Raw genomic sequence first — 21,547 nt, forward strand, 5'->3', positions numbered from 1 at the left:
CGTGGCATCTTATTTCCATGACCAAGGATCGAACCCGCCCCCAGCAGTGAAAGCGCTGAGTCCTAACCACTGGACCGCCAGGGAATTCCCTGTTTTATTTTAGTTACAGGATTTGTCACTACCTGAACTTATTTTTTCTCTCCAGTTTATTGCTTGTCACCCCCAGTAGAAAGTGGGATCCAAGAAGGCCTTGGATGGTTTTTTGCTTGCTGTATTCACATGGCCTGGGATAGGGTCTGACATATAGTAAGGTCTCAGCAATCATTGGTTGATGAATAAATGAATCAATTATCTGTGCAGGTCGATATGGCCTGAGGGGTGTGTGTGTGTGTGTGTGTGTGTGTGTGTTTCAGGGTGCAAGTGGAGCAACGAAACCGTAAGTCCAACATCATCTCCCACCTTCTGACACCTTCACTGCCACCCTCCACCCCTGGCGTGGCAGGAGCTTTCCGTGCAGTATTTCATTTATTTTGCACAGCGGCTCTGTGGAGTGAGGTCCATTTATATCCCTATATTACAGACGAGGAAACTGAGGCTCAGCGATCTTCTAAGTTACTGCTCAATCAGTTCAGAAGAGAAAACCACATCAACTGAGTCATAAAAGGGCCTCCCCCTTCCACGCACACCCACAATTTATCCAGACCCTCCCCTCCAGGATGCTCGGTCACCCGGGACTCCTTGGGAGTCTCTGCACAGGGATGCCGATCCCGCTTTACGGGGAGACTTCAGAGAGGGGCAAGGGCTCGCCCAAGGGCACACAGCGCCAGAGAGGCATTCGGCAGGGAGCCGGTATTTGCCCGCTCTGCTAGAGGCCGCCAGTTTATCCCCAGGCTCGGAAGCTAAGGGCGAGGAGGGAGCGAAGGAGCGGTCAAAGCTGCCGCGAATGCTATTGTCAGCAGGCGGCTTTCCCGGGGAGAGAAACGGGCAGCTATCTAGGCTGGTTCTGGTGGAGCCATCTCATTGACCACGGCCTCAGTTTCCGCGTCAAAGAGATGGCGACTTGGTGTGGCTCCGGGATGGACCGGCGGGCGGTGTGCGAAGGGTTAAAGGGGAGGGTTTCGTGGCGAGGGCGGGGCTGGGATTCCAGCCGCACCTGGCTGCTCCCGGCTTCTCTCCCAGTCGCCGCGCGTAGCCCCGGGAGCCGTGTGGCGAGCGCGAGTCCCCTCGGAGGAGCCGCGCAGAAGCGGGCACCCGCCGCGGGGAGGGGTGGCGACGGCGGCGGGAGCAACCTCTGGAGGCAAGCGGAGCCGCCATGGCTGAATTCCCGTCTAAAGTGAGCACGCGGACCAGCAGCCCGGCGCAGGGAGGCGGCGCCGCGGTTTCGGCGCTGCGCCCAGACCTGGGCTTCGTGCGCTCCAGCCTCGGTGCGCTCATGCTGCTGCAGTTGGTGAGCGCGCGCTTGGGGCCTGGGGTCCGGGGTCCGGGACCGGGGGGTGGCGGGGTGTCCCGGGGATCCAGGAGGGGTCGGGGGCTCTAGAGCTGCCCTTTTTCTTTGCTTCTGGCACACCCCCAACCCCAGTTCACATGCGCCCCGATGCGCCGTTCCTTCCTCGGGGGCGCCTCTAGGACGGACGCCCCCGAGATCACCCTGGAACCCTCTCACCCCGAGACGTCCTAGTTGCCGCCTCTTCGAGCACACACAAGGTGCACCAATGTCAGAGTGCCCACCTCAGCGCCCCATCACTCCCTCCCAAGTGGTCACCAAGAGGTCACCCACAGAAGCTCTCACAAAAGCCACAATCACCGCGCGCCACTCTCTCTCTCTCTCTCTCTCTCTGTTTCTCCGTCTCTGGCTCTCCCTCTGCCAGGACTAAGCCCTCAGCCCTCCAGCACCTAGCCTGAGGCAAAGTTCACTCTCATTTGACCCTCTGCTGAGCTCCCAGCGGCTCCCCGTGGCTGCACCCCAGAACCGAGTGGGCACATCCGGTCCAGCGCAGACCCTTCAGCAGGGCCCTATGGGCTCCCACGCGGGAGCCCGGCCCTTCTGGCTTCCACTGGGTAACCTGCCGGTTTCCGGCCGGTTTGACTGGCCCCTTGGGGCCGAGATACCGCGCCCAACGCTGGGAGAGGGATTTGTGGGAAGCCAGAGGCAGGACACCTCTATATCCAATACCCTTTGTAGACCCCAGCCGAGGCCGAACGATGGGAACACCCCTCTCCCCACACACCAATTTCAGGCTTGAGGGTGTTAGCTTTCTCCCCATAGTACCCTCTGGGGCGAGTCGGGAAGCTGGGGGGCTGCCCTGTGGGAGGGGCTTGGTGCGTTTTCAGAGGACTAGGGGGGAATTGGAGGTGGGCCAAGATCCATTTTGCATTAGGGCACCTCCTGCTGTCCCACTGCTGGGTCCTAGCAAGGCTGCCAGGTTTAGGACTGAAGGCAGGGTCCGAGACCAAACCTCCCTCCTTACCGCAGGTGAGCACTCTTCCTCCTGGGCCGGTGCCGTCTCTCTTTCAGAATTCCTCAAATCTCTTCCTGTGGGGCCCCTCCCCCACCTCAGCCTCAGACTCTCTCGGAGGTTTAAAATGTAGATCTTGGTCCCCACCCCCGGGAAAAATGTGGAATTGGAATCTCAGTTACTACAGCCCAGAAATCTACATTTTTTACTTCTCTCTGAGCAGTCTGGCAGATTCTTTGTGAAGGGGAGGGGCGGGGCGGGGGAGAGGTCCCGACTGGGGACTAATTTAAATCTGCAGGTAGGAAAAGCCGGTCCGGAGCACTGCTGAGTGCTAGGCTCCCTGGTGGTTGTGAAGGTTACAGCAGCCAAGCGGGAAGGGAGTCCCAGTCCCAGGGGTGAGAAAGGGCAGAGGAGAGGGATGATCAATTCTGAGTCCAGGGAGGCTCATGGAGGACAGCTGGCTTTTGAGCAGGGACTTCACTGAAATCTGAGGCAGAGGTAGGGAAAGGGTGTTCAAAGGGCGGGCCGCTGTGCGGGGCAAGCCTTGGGGCTGGGGAAGTGGAAGGGAAGTGGGGAGAGTAGCCAGCAGGTTGGTTTAGCCAGTGTAGGGGAGGTAGAAATTTTCCTCTACCCGTCTAGTTCTTCTGGCTGGTCTAAGAGTTAAATTGACATGAGAGAGATTAACAGGAGAAAATCAAAGTTTAATCACATGTACACATGGGAAAGGCCCAGAAAAACTGAGAAACTCGCAAAATGGCCAAATCCCTCCCCTTAAATACCATCTTCAGCTAAAGACACAAGAGGATATTGAGGATGGGGAGCCAGTTATGGGAGGTGAGCAGGAAAAGCACAGTAAACAATTGTGATGCAGATTTAAGTTGTTACTTTTTCCAATGATATGTTTCTAGAGATTTGGTCAACCTCTTGGTACTGTGAGGGAGACACCTTTACAGATGGAGATTTCCCTTACACATGTAAATGTTTCTTACAAAAGGGTAAGAAACCTTGGTTTTCAGTTTTTCCCATGTCTGCTGTTTCTTAGATCAGCAGCTTAAAATTATTATGCCAAGAGATGAATTTTGGGGTGGCAAATTTTGCTCCCCTACCCTGGAGCTGAAGCACTTGTTTCTGGGTGGCCAGAAATGGAAGGCTTGAATACCTTGTGAGAAGTGGTGACCATGTTCTGTTCGCAGCCTTAGGGGGTTTGGAACAGCAGAGGGATCCCTGCTGGGCTGAGCAGGATGAGGCTGCCTGGTGGGTCCCCAGGGTTAGCTCCCGGTAGGCAGGACCTGAGCGTCAGCCCCTTTTGCATTTGAACAATGAAACTTGGAATAAGGGGAACTAGAGGAAGGCCCTGCTGTGCCTGCAAGGACTGGGGTAGCTTCCTGTGGCGGAGGCTTGTGTCTCTGATTTAGGGGTCCCCGTGGGCTGAGCATCTGGGTCCCATCGTGCAAATGTAGACACTGAGGTGTCCATGGAATGTAGGACTGGCCTGGAGAGCTGTGGTGGATGGAGCTTGGCACTTAGACTCCCAGGGACTGAGTGTGAGTGGAATGGCCTTCTTCTGCCCTCCCTGCAGTGCTTTTGGGGCCCGGGGGAAGGGGGACAAGGGTCTCCCATCAGAGTTCTGAAGACCTGCACCTTTTAGTGCCTTCACCAATTGGCTTGTGGGAGAAGCTGCTTCCTGAACTGTTTCTCTGGCAACGGACAGTTCCACTGGGTCTGAGACAAGGAGGGTTCCACTCAACAGGCACCACGTCTTCTGGGAAGCCATCATAGCTCCCATCACTCAGGTGCAAACTAAGCTCCAGGCCTTCTGCCAAGAGCTTCATATTCTCATATTCTCCTCCACTTTACAGGTGAGGAAACTGAGGCTCAGGGGTCAGTTCTTTGCCCAAGAGCTCATAGAGTGATAGAGCTGGGATCTAAGCCCTGAGTGGCCTGACTTTTCTGATCCGCGCTCTATTACCACACTCATCTGGGCTCCTACTGGGCACTGGGTGTGGTGCTGTTGTGGGAGTGATGGAGACCCCAGGCCCAGGGCCTGCTCTCCAGAAGCTCTTTGTCTGTAAGCTCAAAGGGTGAGCTACCTGTGGAGGGATCAGGGAAGGCTGCCTGGAGGAGGCAGTACATGGGAAGGTGAAAGCTAATTCTCCATCAGACCCTTTTGTTTCCCAGGATCTGGTGAAGAGTTCCAGATGTGGGAGGAGGGCGGTGGGAAGGGGAGGTAGAAAGGCCCCAGCTTCTTGAGAAGGAGATGTGTTCTTTGTTTATTTTAGTATTAAATGTGTCCTGAAGAACCAACCTCAGTGTTCACTGATTTATCGCTCCCCCCACCCCATCTAGCTCCAGAAAGAACATGAGATGGAGTATGATATCAAGTCACATAATGACAGAAGAGTTAACGTAATATATTTTTAAAAGTTGGTGGTGTATGTGTGGGTTGGGTAGGGATTGACTTAAAGAGAGCTAAAAGGAGATCTGGAATCTGTCGCAAGTTTAAGGCTGTCGATTCTTTGTTGAGTTTCCTAGCAGCCTAGGCAAAAAGGGAAACATGAATTTATGCAGATAGCATGTAAAAATGGAAGCAGGCAAGTTTGATCTAGAGACAGCTCTTGGTCATTAAAAACCTGGAAGCTTTTTTTTTTTTTAATACAGCAGGTTCTTATTAGTCATCTATTTTATATGTATTAGTGTATATATGTCAATCCCAGTCTCCTAATTCATCATACACCACCTCCCCCCCCAACCCACCACTTTCCCCTGGAAAACCTGGAAGCTTTTGATGCTGCAAATCTTTGTGTGGCTAGGGGGTGAAGGAACTTTGTGGAAGGTGTGGTTAACTTGACTGATCCCAGAGCCTTTATAGAGTAAGTATAAAGTGAACGCTATTAAGTGCACACATCTTTCTTATTTTTTTAATCTTCCCCGAGCCCCGGGGAAAAAGGTGATCTACCTGGGTTTACTGATGAGGAAACAGGCTCAGAGAGGTTGAGGAACTTGTACAAGGGCACACAGGGTAGAGTGGTCAATCTGGGATTTGCACTCAGATCTGAGAATCCAAAGCCTGGCTCTAGCTGTGCTTCCTTTTTTTGTTTTGTTTCTTTGCTTGTTTGTTTGGTGAGCGGTAGGGTGCTTTGGACCGGGAAGGAGAGGAAATTCAGGAAGGGGAACTCATCAGGGGCCAGGGCCACTAGGGAAGGCTTCCTGACAGAAGTGGGCCCTGAAGTGTTTAGTTATGTGGAAGGGGTAGTAAGGAGGTGCAGAGCACATGAACCTTGGAATACCTCGTATAAAGGCCCAGCAGTCAGAAGGCATCCTTGAGGCTCAGGACATAGAAGCCATATGAATGGCCTGTGTCGGTAGGATGGTTGTGTTTGTCACCTTTTATCCTTCCTTCTTGCCCTGTCTCCTGGGATTGGGGGTGGTCACATGATTCCCAGTTGGCAGGTGAATACACAGATCAGAAGCCTCACCTGCCACTTGATCACAGTGATTCATGGGTGGTGGTGAGAGTATTGGTGGAAGCAGAGAGCCTTGGGTTCAAATCCTGGCTCTGTCATCTTGGGCAAGTTCCCTAATATCCCTGAGCCTCAGTTTCCTTGTCTGTGAAATGGTGATGGTGGGATTGTGAGGAATGTGGAAGCTGATGCCTGCAAAGGGCTTAGCTAGCGCTGTATATGTTAGAACGAAGGGCAGTTAGGATTCACAGGGTCATAGAATCCTAGGGCTCTTACACTTGCTCCTAAAGGCCCCTCGGTGTGTCCTCAACATGAGCTTGCATTCTTCCAGGGACAGGGAGCTCAGTCCCTCTAAAGGCTACCTGCTCCATCCTTATGCACCTGGGAGTGTGAGAAAGTTCTTCCTTGTGGTAATCCTGACTCTCTCCAGCCCCACAAGGCATGGCAGCCCCTTTCCAGGTTGGGGACAGGGCAGAGGCTGAAAGTCAACTCTTTAGGTTGGCTAGACAAGGTTGTTGGGATCTGCGAGGTGTGAGCAGAGGTTGGCCGTATTGGGATCACAGTGCTGGGGACTCACAGGGTTTTCCATAGCACTGAGTTTCGTGGGTTCAGCCTCCTTAGGGCAGCATTCCCCACCCTGCATGCTCCCCACCTTCCTTCCTACTCCACTGTACCCAGCAAAACAGTGCCTGTATTGTTAGCTCCGCCTACCTGCCCCACTTATTGTGGCTAGGAGTGTATTGAGTGTTTGGAATCAATTTATAATTATGTAACAATATGTGGACACATTATCCTTAAAAAGCAAAAACCTATTACAGGTAAGGCTAAAGTTATTCCTGGATCCCCTGCCCCTCTCCCCAAGGGAACTGCTGTGTTGGGGTGTTTCTAGTTCTTTTTCCTGTGCAGTTTAAAAAACATTGATGGTTTTATTCTGTATCCTTTGTTCGGTTGCTTTTCTCACACCCAGGGCACCTGCATCTCTTCATGTTATGCAGCGCTGTCTGCCTCCTTCCTAACTGTTTCAAGCTATCCCAGGATGTCACGGTAGGGCCCTAGCTCATTTAGCCATTTCTCTATTGATGGGCCTGTTTTTATTCTTTGAAAAAATTATACAGACATACGGCAAAAATGTTCCAGCAGTCCAAAGCATTATGAATGAAAATGTAATCTCTCATCCCAGTCGGGTCACTCCTCCCACCCCATCCCCCGCCCTTCCCCGAGGCATCATGGGTGTGGCATTCCAGGGTGAGTCAGTGCAGTTATTTCTACACATAACACCTATCAAAACACAGGTAGGCGCACTCTGCCTGTGCCCTGCCACGCTTTTCCCCCCCTTGGCAATACACCTAGGGATGTTCTATATCATTGCACATAGAGCTACACGTATCTTTCTTTTTTTAATCCTTTATTTCCTTAATTTCTTTAATAGGTAATGTATTTACAACAGCCTAGAATAAGATAGAGTGGGAAAGAGCACCGTGAAAAATCTCTGTCCCTTTTGGTTAGAGTTGACCACCCCCATGCCCATTCTTCTCTGTTTCCTGTGTAGCATTTTAGGCTTTCTTTTAAGGAGATCTGCAAATGTGGCTATAGATCCCCACCTCTCCCCACTTTACTCCAGGGCTATGGTCTATCCACATCCTTCTGCACTTTTCCTTTTTCACTTAAAAGTGTGTCATGGAGGTCTTTTCGTCTCAGTACCTGAAGCGTGATCACTTCTCTTGCAGCTTCTGTAGCAGCCCATCCCGCAGCTGTGGTGTGAGTTGTGTGGCCCGTCCCTTTGTTGACAGACACTTGGGTTTCCACTCTTGCTGTTCCACACTCTGTCACGGTGAATGATCTCGCCCAAGCCACTGAGCGCGTCTGTATGGTACATTTCCGGAAGGGGGGCCACTGGCTCAGGTTATGTGTGTTAGTGATTTTGTTAGAGATTGTCAGATGCCCTCCATAGGGGTCACATTTGTGCCCCTCAGTGAGCCTTCTCATAGAGTGCCTGTTCCCCACAGCTCCCATCTGACAGGCGAAATGGCAGGTCAGGGTAGCATTGTTTTGCATTTCTCTTATGAGTGAGGTTAAAGAACCTCACTTTTTAAAATATGTTTAAGAGCCATTTGCATTTCCTTGTATGTTTGCTTCTTTCCACATTCTATTAAGTTGTTGGTCTTTGTCCTATCAATTGCTAGGAGTGCTAGATGATTTGCAAATATTTTTTTCCTAGTTTGTTTTTTGACTTTGCTCAGGGTATTTTTTTTTGGTTTTTTTTATGGTGGTTTTTGTTTTTTGTTTGCTTGTTTGTTTTGTTTTGTTTTTGGTCAGAAAGACCTATTTTTGTGTTGCCGAATTTCTTGTTTTCTTTCCTTTTTTCTTTCTGGCTTCTGGAAACTGTCAGAGTTAGGACTTTCCCACCTAGAGGTAAGAAAAATTCTCCCATGTGGGGCTTGGAAAGTGTTGCATCGATCACAGTCCTGGAAGATTGCTGGAGGAGACAGCCTCATTTGGGTGCTAAAGTGTCTTTAGTGCCTTCCCAACACTTTTTAAATTTAAATCTGGAGCTCTGGATCCTGGGAAGACAACTGTATCTATCTGGGATGTATTAATATTGTTAATTTTTGTTGTATTTAATTTTATAGTTAGCTTCTATTGTGGTAGATAATGCAGGTTTTCTACTTTGTAGTGATTTAAAAGTTTCTTTTTAAAATTATTATTTGTGTGATAAATCCACATTCATCAATGAGGACTAGTTAAATAAATTATGATACATTTGTGCGGTGGCATACGATACAGTTAGTAAAAAGATAACTTCTTACCCCTCAACGAAAACAATAAGGCAGCTCTGTATGTATGTAATGATGGACAATCTCCAGTGGAAAATGCAAGGTGAAAACCTGTGTGTGTAGAATACTGTCATTTGTCTGGGAGAAATACACACAGGCTATATAAATATACACACTTGCCTATCTGAAGTGTATGTGTGTGCGTGCCTAGGTAGTCTTTGACAAGACACTTGAGAAATCACTCTTGGTTGCCCCCAGGGAAGAAATTGAGTATCAGGGGAGGAGGGAGACATGCTAAAAACACCATTTTGTTACCTATCATGTCATATATATTATGCATTTTAAAAAATAAAATAACTTATCAAAAAAATCTTTCAAATAAATGAAAATAGTGGGTAAAAAAATAGGACAGGTCATTTATGGGTGCAGCAAAAGCTATGGAGATGGCACTTGAAGGCTCCCTCAGGCCCAGAGAGGGGAAGGCACTTTCCCAGGATCACAGAGCAGCAAGCAATGGCTTTGAGTTCAGTGTTACTGTCTGAGTGACCTTTTCTTAACCATCTGTAAGTGGAAAGAGGTAAAGGCTGCGGAGCTGTCCACGTGCGGTGGATGCCCTCAGCTTCTGTTGGAGTATCAGGGCCAGGTGTAGGTTACTCCTTGTCAGCTGGTGAGTTGTTTGTGGTAGAATTCAGTGAGGACTATGCCCTGATTTCCTGCTCTTAGATGGTCTGAGGGAGCTGCAGGGGGTCCTGCCCTGGTCCCCATGGCGATTTGGAACCTGAGTGTTGGGGGAGAGCCTGTTTTCCTTGGCAGTCCAGTGAGCCCAGCCCTGGATATAAGCTGGTCCTTTGCTGTTGGGCTGAGCTGGCCCCTCCTGTTTGCCCAAGGGGCGGGAGGGCAGGGTGGTACAGGGTCTTACGGAGAGGTGAGAGCAGGAAGGCCAGGGCTGAAGGTCAGGCAGGGCCCAGTTGCTAGGGAACAGACCTGGGGCTGTTCTGGGATGTTTGAGCTTCATTCAGTTAGGAGCGGAGAGGTCAGATACCAGATGATCTGCCAGCCTGTATGAGATTAGCCAGATGGGGTCACTTGTCTGTCCTCGAAGTTTAGATGGGGTGGGGCTTGCTCAATGTCACCCCAAACATAAGTGACAGAGTCAGGACTAGAGCTAGTGTCTGAGGAAGGAAGTCCAGGGAATAAGGAAGACCCTCACTTTAGGCTGCCCCACCCCCCAGCCCTGTTCCCCAGCAGGTAGACAGGCCAGGTCTCATGGGGCTAGTGAAGTTCATACGCTCCCAGCAGCCAGCTCTCTCTGGAGGGCCGATGGCCGGACAGGGACCTGCCTGGGGTGCTGAGAACATACGATTCTGTCACCCCTCTCCGCCCAGGGTCAAGGACTGCCCCTGCCTCTTCTCTGCTCCCACCTCCAGGGCAGTGATGCTTCCTCCAAACAAATTAGTCTCCAGGGAGTGTCCCTACCTCCTGGGATTTGGAGTTTTGTCTTCCTTTGGGCGTCTCTATCTACTGGGTCACAGAACTGTCCCCACGCTTACCGTGCATGACCTTGGGACACGTCCATCTCTTCCGAGAGCTTTGGTTTCCTCATCCGTGAAATGGGCCAAGTGCTTTACTTCAGAGAGTTGGGCTTCCTGGGAGTGAAGCACTGGAGGGGGGCTGGATTTGGACTTGACCTGGGCTTTCAAGGGGACTAAGGCCTTGCTAGGAAAGCTCTGTGTCGCTGTAAGGGTCTTAGTGCTGGGGAGGCACAGGTTGACTTTCTAGGGAGGACCAGGAGACCCCCAAGGGAGGAAAGGGAGGAAGGTGAGCAGGTCTTCATTTCTGGAACCTCACCCAGGGGGTGCATTGCTGCTGGCTCTGGGATCCAGGGAAGGCCTTGCGGATGCCTTGGGGATGCCTCTCTGTAGAGGGGACCTGCTTAGTCTCTGGCCCCAGAGTGCAGAATAGGAACCAGCAAGGGGGTAGGCAGGAGGCAGCTTGAGCTTCATGTTGGGAAGATTTTTCTAGAACCCTGAGAGAGACCCCAAAGGAAGAGTGGTGGCAGTGGGCTCCTTGACATGCGGGCTGCACACAGGGGCCGGAGGTCCTCATGAGGGGCTCTGGGGGCGGCGGGGCCATGGGGGCAGAAGTCTCTTTCATCTCTAGTTCTGAGACTCGGGACTCAGGAATAACAAGCAGTGTGATAAAGGCTGCATTTGGAAAGCCCTGGAGGTGAACCAGGCCCCGAGCCAGTGTTCCCATCCTCCTCCTCCTCCCTGACAGCCCAGGCTGGGAGCTGGGTGCTCGTGGGTGGGGACTCTGGTTGCCTGGCTCCCCCCTGCACTTCGGGGCCTATAACAGCGCCTGGCAGAGAGCGGGCCCTCAGGAGAGTTTGTTCAATGACTCGATTTGGTAACTCACGTGCCTGCTTTTCAGGTAACAAAAGGGAGGCTTGGCCGAGTTAAATACCACCCCAGACCGGGTCACTTGGCTCGGGCTGGGTTCTGAATCTGCCCTCGCACCTCCTGTAGAGCTGGGGTGTGATGGCCTAGGATTCTCGAAGGCTCATAGTGTACAGAGCGGGAATTCCAAGGAGCCTTTCCCTAGAGCCCGGCCCCTCTGCACAGGGAGGAAGGAGGTGGTATGTGGAGTTGTTGTGGCCACCCAGGCACCCGGAGCCTCTGTCCCCTGCGCCTTTGTCTCCTGGGACACAATGGGTGGCTTTTTGTCCCCATAAAGTCCCTTTCACTGTAGCGAGAAGGGCCAGGGCGGGGGTGGAGTATGGGCCTGGTCAGGCCAAGTTCTGAGTGTCCTCAGCTGCCCAGATGTGTCCCTGTGAGGGGGAACCCCGGGAAGGGTTCACGTGGTCCCCTGGGCCTCAGTTTTCTGGATGGTGCAGTGGGGAGAAGGAAGTCCTGGGGGCTGTTGGATGGGCCCTGCCCTCAGATTGTTTCTAAAACATTTGGTTTCATTGCCAATGTTTAAAAAGCTGAAGATTTCACGTAGAAATTCGGATTTCTAACGTCTCTTGAAAAATCAGAAGTTCTTGGGACTGCCCTGGTGGTCCAGTGGTTAAGACTCTGAGCTTCCAGTGCAGGGGGCATGGGTTCAATCCCTGGTTGGGGAACTAAGATCCGGCATGCTGCCTGGCGCAGCCGGAAAAAAAAAAAATCCGAAGCTCTGGCTGAACTTCTGGCCTGCGTTCCCCCAGACACCAGCAGGCTGCTCTCAGCTCCGCAGACCTCCCCTGGCCCACCTTAGTCACTTCTGTGACCTGCGTGCCTTGGCGGCTGCTGAGTTTGAAACCCTAATGTCAGCCTCCAGGCACTGAGGTTTTGTCCCCCGCGTGGACGCTGCAGTCTGGGGTTTACTCCCTCTAAGCTGTCTAACAGCCCTCCTAGCCACTCACAACTTCTACAACTTTTCACTTTTTCCTTTACAGTATTTTACTTGCATGACACACCTATGAGGTGACCAGGAGAGGTGTACTTGTCCAACCCCCTCACGTGTCAGATGAAGAAACAAACCAGAAAGGTTAGGTGCCTATTCTAAGACCACACGGCAAATCTACAAGGGTCTAACTCAGCCCAGGAGGTGGAGAGGATTAAAAGGAGAGTTGGCGTGACCATCTTTGGGCGGGAGAGGAGTTGGCCAAGTGCTCATGGGATTGGTGGAGTCCATAGTAAGTACAAGGGAGGGAAGGCTGTGGGCCCCCCTAGAGGAGGCCTGTGTTGAGGAGTGTCAGGCCTCAGACTTAGGGGATCCTTGGAGAACACTGAGCAGACCTCCCTGCTCCCATTGTACAGGGGGGAAGACTGAGGTCTAAAGGGGTGAAGGGTTCTGCCCAGGGACCCTTAGCCTGTGAGGAGTGGAGGGAGTGTAGCTGCAGGAGGTGTCTTAGCGTGGGGCTGGACTGGGTTCTGCTCCCTACCACCTGCGCACCTCCCTGCCTTTGGATAAGCCCAGCTGCCTTATCTGAAAGGTGGGTGGGGGGCCCCACTGGCTGAGGGCCCTTATCTGCCAGGAACTGTGCCTGGTGCTTATTAGATGCATTATCTCTCCAAGGCCTCACACCCCTAGGAACTGCACACACTATTACTACTGCAGGAAACCAGCCACAGAGAATGGATTGGGAAACCCATGTTCTGACCTCTCAGAGTGATAACATTAGAGCACGGAGAGTGTTAAGCCTATGTTGGGCATTGGTCTAAGTACCTTACATATATTACTTCATTTACATCTACCCTGTGAGGTAGGCACATTTTGAAGATGACACTGAGGCACAGAGAGGTTCAGCAACTTGCCCGAGGTCACACAGCTAGTAAGTTGGCAGGGCCAGAGCTTGAACCCAGGGAGTTAATAGACCACCTTTCCATTAGAGTTAATGCCAACATCCCCCAGTTAAATCAGATCATAACAGCCATTCATAGACTCAAAAAGTAGCTAAGAAAGATGTATTCGTTTCCTACAGCTGCCATAACAAAATGCCACAGACTAGGTCTCTTAAAAAACAACAGAGGGACTTCCCTGGCGGTCCAGTGGTTAAGACTCCTTGCTTCCACTGCAGGGGGGCATGGGTTTGATCTCTAGTCAGGGAACTAAGATCCCACATGCTATGTGGTGTGGCCAAAAATAAAAAAATAAAACAAAAATTTATTGTCTCACAGTATTAGAAGTCCAAAATCAAGGTGTTGGCAAGGTTGGTTCCTCCTGGAGGCTCTGAAGGAGAGTCTGTCCCATGCCTCTCTCCTAGCTTCTGGTGGTTGCCAGCAATCCTTTGTGTTCCTTGGCTTGGAGACACATCAGTCTAATCTCTGCCTCCATCTTCACATGGTGTTCTCCCTCTGTGTGTCTCTTTGTCCAGTTTCCCTCTTATAAGAACTCCAGTCCCTGGATTGGAGCCCACCCTAAGTGAGGAATGCCTCTTGGTCAGGCATTTGTGACTAATCCCTCTCCTCTCTGACCCTGCAGGTGCTTTTAACAAAAATATCTCTGTTATCCAGTCGTTGAGAAATTTTTGTTTGGAGGTGCAAAGGTCCTGGGGCGTGTGTGAATGTGACCTTTTTGACAGCCATCATTTAAAGAGAAAATCCCTAATCTGAAATCTTTAGGTTTTCAGGAAGACAGGGTTTTTTTTGGTTTTTTTTTCCTTCAAGATTTCCAGACCGTTCTCTTTGTTGATCTGAAGTGCATGCCTGAGGAGGTGTTGCTGGGGCCTCAGAGAGTTTGGAAGGACCAAGGGGATGAGGTTTGGTTCTGTGTATGTATGTGTATGTGTATGTGTGTGTGTCTGCCTTTAAGAGTAAGACACACAGATATATGTGTAGACCCCCACAGAGAAACATGGGGACAGATGAACACGTAGGCAAAAGAGACAGGGACCCCCGGAGGTAAAGGCACAGAGTTCTGCTCTTCGTCACACGGCTCCCTCCCTTCACCTCTCGCATGCCAGGAGAGCAGGGCTTTTCATGTTTTGGCTCACACACACACAGTGATAGGTGCTCAACAGATACTTGTTGAATGAGTGAACCCAGAGGGATGCACACGGCAAGGCCTGTGGTCAGAGAGGGTGTCAGAATTGCAAGAGGGCCTGGGTGAAGCCCTGCGTGCAGGTGGCAGAGTCGGGGCCTCCTGCCTTGCTCTCCACCCTTGGCATCCTACTGCCCTCCCCCTGCACAGTGGGGTTTGCTGTTCTGTACTGGACTATAAGACAAGTCCTCTGGCCTCTTCCAGCTAGACTGTGGGTCCACAGTAGGAGGGAGGGGTCCAGTGGCTCCTGCAGCTTCTGCAGATGAGGCCTGGGCCCAGCTCCCCATGCAGGGCCACCCAGGCCAGCAGAGGGTCAACACATGTAGGGGTGCCCTGTCCTGGGCTGGGGCACTTCCTGCAGATTCTTGGGGCTGGGGGTGAGGGGACGGGAAAAACCAGTCTGTCTGGTTGAGATGGGGGAGGGCAGAAACCAAGGCGGCTCCCTGGGCACAGGGCCAGGGCAGCAAGGCCAGAAGGAACACCAGAAATTCCCACTGCTTATCCAGCAGCTTTGTCTCCCAGAGGCTGTGCTTGCTGATCCGGAAATCAGGGCTGGGCAGGAGGGCGAGGCAGAGAGACCAGAGAGCCTGGATGCCTGCGGGGCCTCGCCCCTGGGAGCCAGCGAAGTGTCCTCATTTTTTATACATCACTAAGTAACTCTCAGTAGCCCAGGTTCAAATTCTGCCCTGCCCTTTACCCACGGGTGACCGTAGATGACTCATTTTCCTCTGAGCTCCGTTTGGAAAATGGGGATAATACATAATACTGACTATTGAGAGGGTTATGGGGAAGTCAATGAAATAAAAGGGAAGGTGCTTACCTGAGGCCTGGCACACAGCTGGAGGGCATTATGTGGTTATTGTGACCAAGCCCATGAGTAATATACCAACAATTTATAAGTGTACATTAGTGTAAACCCAGATCGATCCTTTCTTGATTTTTCAGTTCACTGCATTTTCTAACTTCCTTTCAGATAGTTGGAACCAGGCAACACGATGGCATGGAGGCCTGTAAGGACCCTGCTTTAAGTGAGGAGATAATTGTCTGCCCCTGACACGCTTAGTCCTCCCCTGGGAGGGTCCTGCGTCCTGCTGCTTCGGGAGTGACTGTTCTCCTTCATAACAGTGACCTCCCCCAGCCCTGGGAGCTCTTGGCCCCGCTGATGTGTCTGTTTCAGGCAGGGTGTCCTAAGGATGGGTGGTAAAAGGTTGGGGGGCTGTGCTGAGACACCCGCACTCTGGGTCCTCATGGGTAAGGGCTCTGCCCCCAGCGGTGTGACTGCCCTCAAGGCCCTGCTACCTGTCCCACCTTCCTCGCCTGCGAACTGGGCCCCATGGGCCACCCAGCCTGTTGGTGGTGGCTAGAGGAGAGCACTAGAGGCTAGAGGTAGGGCAGGGGAGGCTGGCAGGGTGCAGTGTGGGGTGGGCGTCCCTGGGGTCTCACTGCCCCCCCCACCCCGGAACGGGAGGAGGAGCAGGTGCAAAAATCTGGAGAGAAAGGGGAGTGGGCGCTTTCCCGAGTCTCCCACTCCCACCCCTGCGTGGAGGGAGGCAGGGCCGGGAGCACATTCAGCGATTCACCCCTGCGTCCTCTTGTGACACACAGTGCCTGTGGGGGGCGGGGGTCTGACCTCTGTTTCCTGGATAAGGAAACTGAGGCCAGTTACCTCCTGAGCCTGTGTTTATCGAGCAGGTCTATGCGCCAGGCACTGCCGGGCACTGGAGACACAGCGATGACCAAAGAAGGATTCCTCGGGGGCCTGCGTTCTAGCAGGCGGACTAGAGTTGCCCTGGTGAGCCGCACAGAGTGGGAAGGCACTTGCCTGGCGTCCCATAGCCCAGGCAGGATGAAAGCCCAGCTCCTGACTCCCAAGCCCAGGGCTCCACCTCTCACTTCCAGGTGGTGGGGAGAAAGGAAAGTCGTCACAGGGGCTGCTGGACTCCCGGCCTCAGCTAGGCTCATTCCTGCCCTGACCCCACAGGTGTAGGGGGATCGATACAGAAACTTCCCTTTTGGTCCTTGGCAGGGGTGCTTCGGTGGGGTGCCTGGCAGGCACCCATTCTGGCTGCTCTGGGGTGACAGCTCTCCTGTGTCTGGCCTAGGAGTTTGCGGCGGGGGGACTTTCTGTCCCCCAAACCAGCAGCAGAGGTGGGTTTCGCTCCTGAGCCACTTCCCTGTGGTCCGACTGATGGTTGGCTCATCCTCGAGTCGGTGGCAAGGTCACTGGGAGCCTTGGTGTCACACGCTATCTACGGGAAGAAGAGTGACAGCTCTCTCTGTGTCTTCGTCAGCAAAGCAGCCTTTCTCCACAGCCCCCCGGTAGATCCTCCCTCTCAGTGGCCAGTCCCGAGGCCTGCTGCCGGCCAGGGATTCTGGAGAATGAATGCCCTTGTGGTGAAGGAGGACGTCCTGGCCTATGGGGTCTCAGCCAGCAGGAAAGGGGCCAGGAGAGGCTCGTGGGAGGCTAGAACGGCCACAAGTGAGGTACCACCCTGCCAAATTCCCCACGAGGCCACTGGGGGGGGGGGGGGTTCAGCCAACCTACCCGTGTAGAATTCCCTGCAGCACAGCGTCCCCAGCTGGAATTGTTCGTTCATGTGTACAAACCCCCATGGGTCCTGAACCTGTGAGGTAGGTATGCTCTTTATACTCATGTGACAGGTGATGTGTCCAGAGCACAGAGTGGTTGTGAGCTTACCCAGTGTCACACAGCTGGTAAGGGGAGTGCGTTTTAAATCAGGCAGTCGGCTCCGGAGGCCATGCTGTTAGCCGCTACACACACTACAGGGATGTTGGGGCCCACCCTGCCACATAGGAATGGCGTGATAGGTCCTTTTGCTTTTCTGAGGCCCAGTTTCACCTGTAAGGCGGGGATGGTAACACCTGTATTGAAGGGCAATTAGGAGAGTCGGAGAAGCTGGGGGTGGAAGGGGCTTGGTAGGGCACCAGGCAGAGGTCACTGTACCTCTGGGACTCTGTGATTGTGTGTCCCTCCCTCAGGGGTGTGCTGGTGACTTCATCTTTCTTTTAGAGGCATTTACTAAGCCCCTGACCAAGCTCCGGTCCTGTACTGGGTGCTGAGATGCACCTATGAATGGGACAGTCATTGTCTTGCCCGTGGGGAACTGGGCAAGCCTGGGACACCACCCCTCCGGGGCTGCAGGGGTCTCACCCTGGAGGCAGCAGGGTGGATGGCACTGCTGCTGTGGCTTCCAGTCTGGGGAAGGAAACAGAATTACAGTCTTGGGTGGTGGGTGCCCTGGGGGGCCATGTGAGCACGGAAGAGGGTTCTGGAACCCAGACTGGAGGAGCAGGGAAGGTGTCCTGGAGCACGTAACATTTCAGCTGAGATCTGAAAGGAGTACGTTACCAGGCAAGGGCTTGGTATGTATTGGTATGCAGTAGGAGCCAAATAAATTTTTCTTGGGCAAATGAGAAATGTGTCCTGCAGAGGGCGCCCCACGGCAAAGGCCTGGAAGCCTCTGGCCTGTGGCCTCCAGCCTGAGTGCTGGGGGCTCTGGGAGACGCTGGCCCTGTCTCGCTCCCTCCAGGTGCTGGGGCTGCTGGTGTGGGCCCTGATTGCCGACACCCCGTACCACCTGTACCCGGCCTATGGCTGGGTGATGTTTGTCGCTGTCTTCCTCTGGCTGGTGACAATCGTCTTCTTCATCCTCTACCTGTTTCAGCTGCACATGAAGCTATACATGGTGCCTTGGCCGCTGGTGGTGAGTCTGGGTAGGAACCCTGGGGGTGGGTCCAGGCTGACCCCTCTGCCTCTGGGTGTAGCTGTGACAATGCAGCCTTCCCTAAATGAGAAGTGGCAGGTGGGGGCTGGCTGAAGTCCTCGCTGGCCTGTAGCTCTGGGTGGGGGAGGGAGGATTGATGGTTCAGGTGTCCAGTTTTTCTGAGCACTGAGAGCCATGAATCCAGGAGGACTTAGGCTTGACTTTCTCCCACGAAGGGAGTAGAAGTGAGGGGCTGTTGAATGGAGAGACCAGAGGCCATTTGGGATCTTGAAAGTATTTTTCCTTTTGGGGGGTAGTTGGGATTTGAATCTGTGGGTTCTGACTGGCGGCCCTGGGCCTGGAGGTTGGGCTGAGCTGGCAGGAATCACCGAGGCTGGGCCCGGTGTGTGCAGGATGGGCTGGGCTCAACGTGCCATCTCACCCCCCGCACCCCGCTGTCTGCAGGGTGAGGCCCCTGCAGCCTGGCAGAGGATGGTGTCCCGGGTTTGCCCGGGTCAGTCTCCTTAGCACACAGAGCTGTGAGTGTCCATAGGAAGTACCCCGGCCAGACATAGAGAAAGCTGTTAGGGCTTTTTTCTCTGACCTGGAAAACCCCTGCAGCTGGGGTCTGAGGCTTTCAGTGAGCAGAGAGAGGCAAGAGAGGCACGTGATTGTAAGACAAGCAAAGCTGGGACTAGGCAGCATTGTTTGCAATTCAATGACTTTTGAAGCTGAGGAAACGTGAGTCATCCTCAAGACAGACCGGGTTTGTTAGATCTTAACATCACTGGCAGGAGCCAGGTGGTGTTTGCGGCGGGCACTGGGCTTGGAGGGAAGATCCTGGCATGAGGAGGGGGCGGCCTGACTTCCTGGCTAGGGTCCAGCCCCTGCCTCGTGTCCTAGGAGCCTTGAAGAAAGACATCTCCGGGGATGGAGGGGCCTTGGTGTTTCTTAGCACTGGTCTGGGGCCCAGCCACAGCTGCTGATGGAAAGGATGCTCCTTTCCCAGGCCATGATGGCAAGGCAGTGTCTCACCCTCCTAGAGGAGGCTGAATTATGATTGCCAAATTGGGCTTTCCTGGGATAGGGGCTACAAGCCCCCTTCCGGGCGCAGGTAAGAGGCGTGAGTGAAATAGGTCAGGAGGGGTTAGTGGGAATGCAGGTGCCAAATCTTGATATTTTAAGATTGAAAGTTTTATATGAAATCAAAGTTTTCGTATGAAATCAAATTTAAAATGTTCGTAATATTTTTTAAAAATCTATGGGATGAGCCAAACATTCCTGAGGGCCACTAGTTTGCGATCTCTGCTAAGAGTGTCAACTGGGTCCGGGGGCCAAGCGTTGGGGGAATGGGACCTGGGCCTGGTTGTCAGCCCAGGACCCTTCCTTGCCAGCCTGGCTTAGGGGGTCCTCACCCTGGCGTTTGACATGGGGCCTAGAGCCTAGGATGTGGCCAAAAGGCAGACAGATTCTTCCCACTGAGGGCAGAGAGGGACGTGAGGCACCACCGCCCCCGCCCCGTGGGCCAGCCTCAGAGCCAAGTCCTCAGGGGCAACAGGGAGGGCTGGGCCTGGCTGGGAGCCAACACGAGCAGGACCCGGGTTCTTCAGCTGGTGCACTCAGAGACAGGCTTGGTTTGGCCTCTTGCCATCAGGAATGGGTTTTGCCTTGTGGAACTGTTGCTGTCCTGACCAGGTCACTTTAGCAGCCCCTCCACAGCCGCACCATCTCTTGGCCTTCGGTATGTTTACACTCCCTGCTCATATGGCCTCCAGGCTGACCTTGTGTAGACCGCTGTCTCTTGAGGCCTTTTTAGTGGGAAAGACCCACGTGTCTCCATCCCCATCCTTGAGCCCCAGCCCGTTCTGGCTACTAAAGGGATGTGCTCGTGGGGACCAGGAGGTTCCACAGTTACCGGAAGAGTCTCATGCCTTAAGACTGTTCTCTCCCCCACCTACCCCCAGTTAATGATATTTAATGTGGGCGCCACCGTTCTCTACATCACGGCCTTCATCACCTGCTCTGCTTCGGTTGAACTGACGTCCCTGAAGGGCACCGGGCAGTATAACCAGCGTGCAGCTGCCTCCGTGAGTATGGCTCCCTGGGGCACCCTCGGCAGTTACAGGGGAGACGGGCCAAAGCAAGGTCTGTGCCCCTGGACTCTCACTGCTCCCTGGTCCCAGGCCAGGCACCTGCCACATGCTGAATTACCCTCCTCTCAGTGGGCTCAGTTTTCCATAATTAACAGCCATACCCTGAGGAACCAGAATGCTTGGGAAATACTTGGGTGGCACAAATGAAGTTTGGGTTAAATTTACTGTAAATCAGTCATGCTACGATGATTTAGGGTCATATGTCCCCTTGGAGAATCTGTTAAAAGCGCTCTATCCTCCCCCCTTGAGAAAGGCACGCACAAAAACCTTTCGGTTTAAACCATTTGGGAGATCCTCAGGCTCTCCCACGCAGCTCGAACTCGGGCTCCAGGTCGGGTAGCCAGTGAAGTATCAGCATCCCCTCCGTACCCAGCATGCCTCACCCACGGGCCCCTGCAGGCACTTCCTGTGTCCTTCCACTCCCTCAGTGGGGAGGGGGACAGGGACTGCCAGTCCTTTCGACAGACCAGGAAACTGAGGCTAAGAGAGGTGAAGGGACGCGCCTAAACCGAGTCCTGGGTAGGGCGGGAGTTAGACCAGGACTTGGGTTTCCTCACTCTTTCTGGTGAGGATGGTTTTGAAATCTGTGAACTCAGTCACCAGAATAGAGACATGGAAATTCTGAACGTGGCCTTAGGTGCTAGTGCAGGGATACCTATGAATTGATTCCAGAAAACTCCTAGGGTAGCTGAACATTGCCTTTTTAAAACTAAATCCCTGAAATGTGTCTATAAAGTAGCTCCTACCCCTTGGTGACTCTTAGCACACTGTCCAGTTATCCCTCTCAGTCTAAGACACACCTTGCTGGTGTGGTTAATGGTTCCCCCACTAGAATATAAAGTTGGCACCCCAGAACCTGGTACCCATCAGCCCCCACAGTGGTTAAATGGGTGTATGGTTAAGGAGGAGGTGGTGTGGCTCCAGAGCAGCTCATTCTGGTTAATTGAGGGGCCCCGGGTTTCACTGTCTGCATTTACCTTCCTGGTGCTTGTATCACTGTCACAGCCCCCAGCCCCGTGTGCCGTGCTGCGGACAGACTCACCTTTGCTGTCTTCTCTTTCAGTTCTTTTCGTGTTTAGTGATGATTGCCTATGGAGTGAGCGCTTTCTTCAGCTTCCAGGCCTGGCGAGGAGTAGGCAGCAATGCAGCCACCAGTCAGATGGCTGGCGGCTATGCCTAAACCACCGGTGCCATGGGCCACCCTGGGCCTGAAGGCTGTAGCCTGGTCCCTGTGCAGGTGGCCCCGCAAGCCCGAAGCCTGAGCCCTGCATGGAGTCAGCCCGGAAGGGACTACACTTGCTCTTCTCTGCTCATCAGACTCCTTGGGCTCACCCCACACTCCCAAGGAATCAGGATCCTTCCTCTGGCAGGCACATGGGCTGGAGAGAGGCCAACAGCCAAGACCTCTCCATCCTCCATATTCAGCAGAAGGTGATGGGGGATACAGGACTCTCTCTGCTTTGTCTTTATGACTTCGGTGTCCAAGGCTGGGACCCAGCCTTCTCATTGGCACTA

General features: G+C 53.2%; 1 protein-coding gene across 1 annotated transcript; it reads left to right on the forward strand.

Moving 5' to 3' along the window:
• The first annotated feature begins 1,197 nt into the window (after positions 1-1,197).
• On the forward strand, positions 1,198-21,212 carry PLLP (plasmolipin). Its single transcript, XM_068529048.1, has 4 exons — positions 1,198-1,387; positions 17,706-17,879; positions 19,844-19,966; positions 21,096-21,212. Exons 1-4 carry the CDS (start codon positions 1,253-1,255, stop codon positions 21,210-21,212), a joined length of 549 nt encoding a protein of 182 aa, XP_068385149.1. The 5' UTR covers positions 1,198-1,252.
• Positions 21,213-21,547: the final 335 nt, after the last annotated feature.

Source organism: Eschrichtius robustus, chromosome 19 (genome assembly GCF_028021215.1).
Source record: "Eschrichtius robustus isolate mEscRob2 chromosome 19, mEscRob2.pri, whole genome shotgun sequence".
NCBI classification, from domain to species: Eukaryota; Metazoa; Chordata; class Mammalia; order Artiodactyla; family Eschrichtiidae; genus Eschrichtius; species Eschrichtius robustus.

Excerpts from the sequence above, each read along its gene's own strand:
- PLLP (XM_068529048.1), top strand. The coding sequence starts at position 1,253 with ATGGCTGAATTCCCGTCTAAAGTGAGCACGCGGACCAGCAGCCCGGCG. Across the intron at positions 1,388-17,705 it reads CGCTCATGCTGCTGCAGTTG|GTGCTGGGGCTGCTGGTGTG; the intron begins GTGAGCGCGCGC and ends CGCTCCCTCCAG. Across the intron at positions 17,880-19,843 it reads TGGTGCCTTGGCCGCTGGTG|TTAATGATATTTAATGTGGG; the intron begins GTGAGTCTGGGT and ends ACCTACCCCCAG.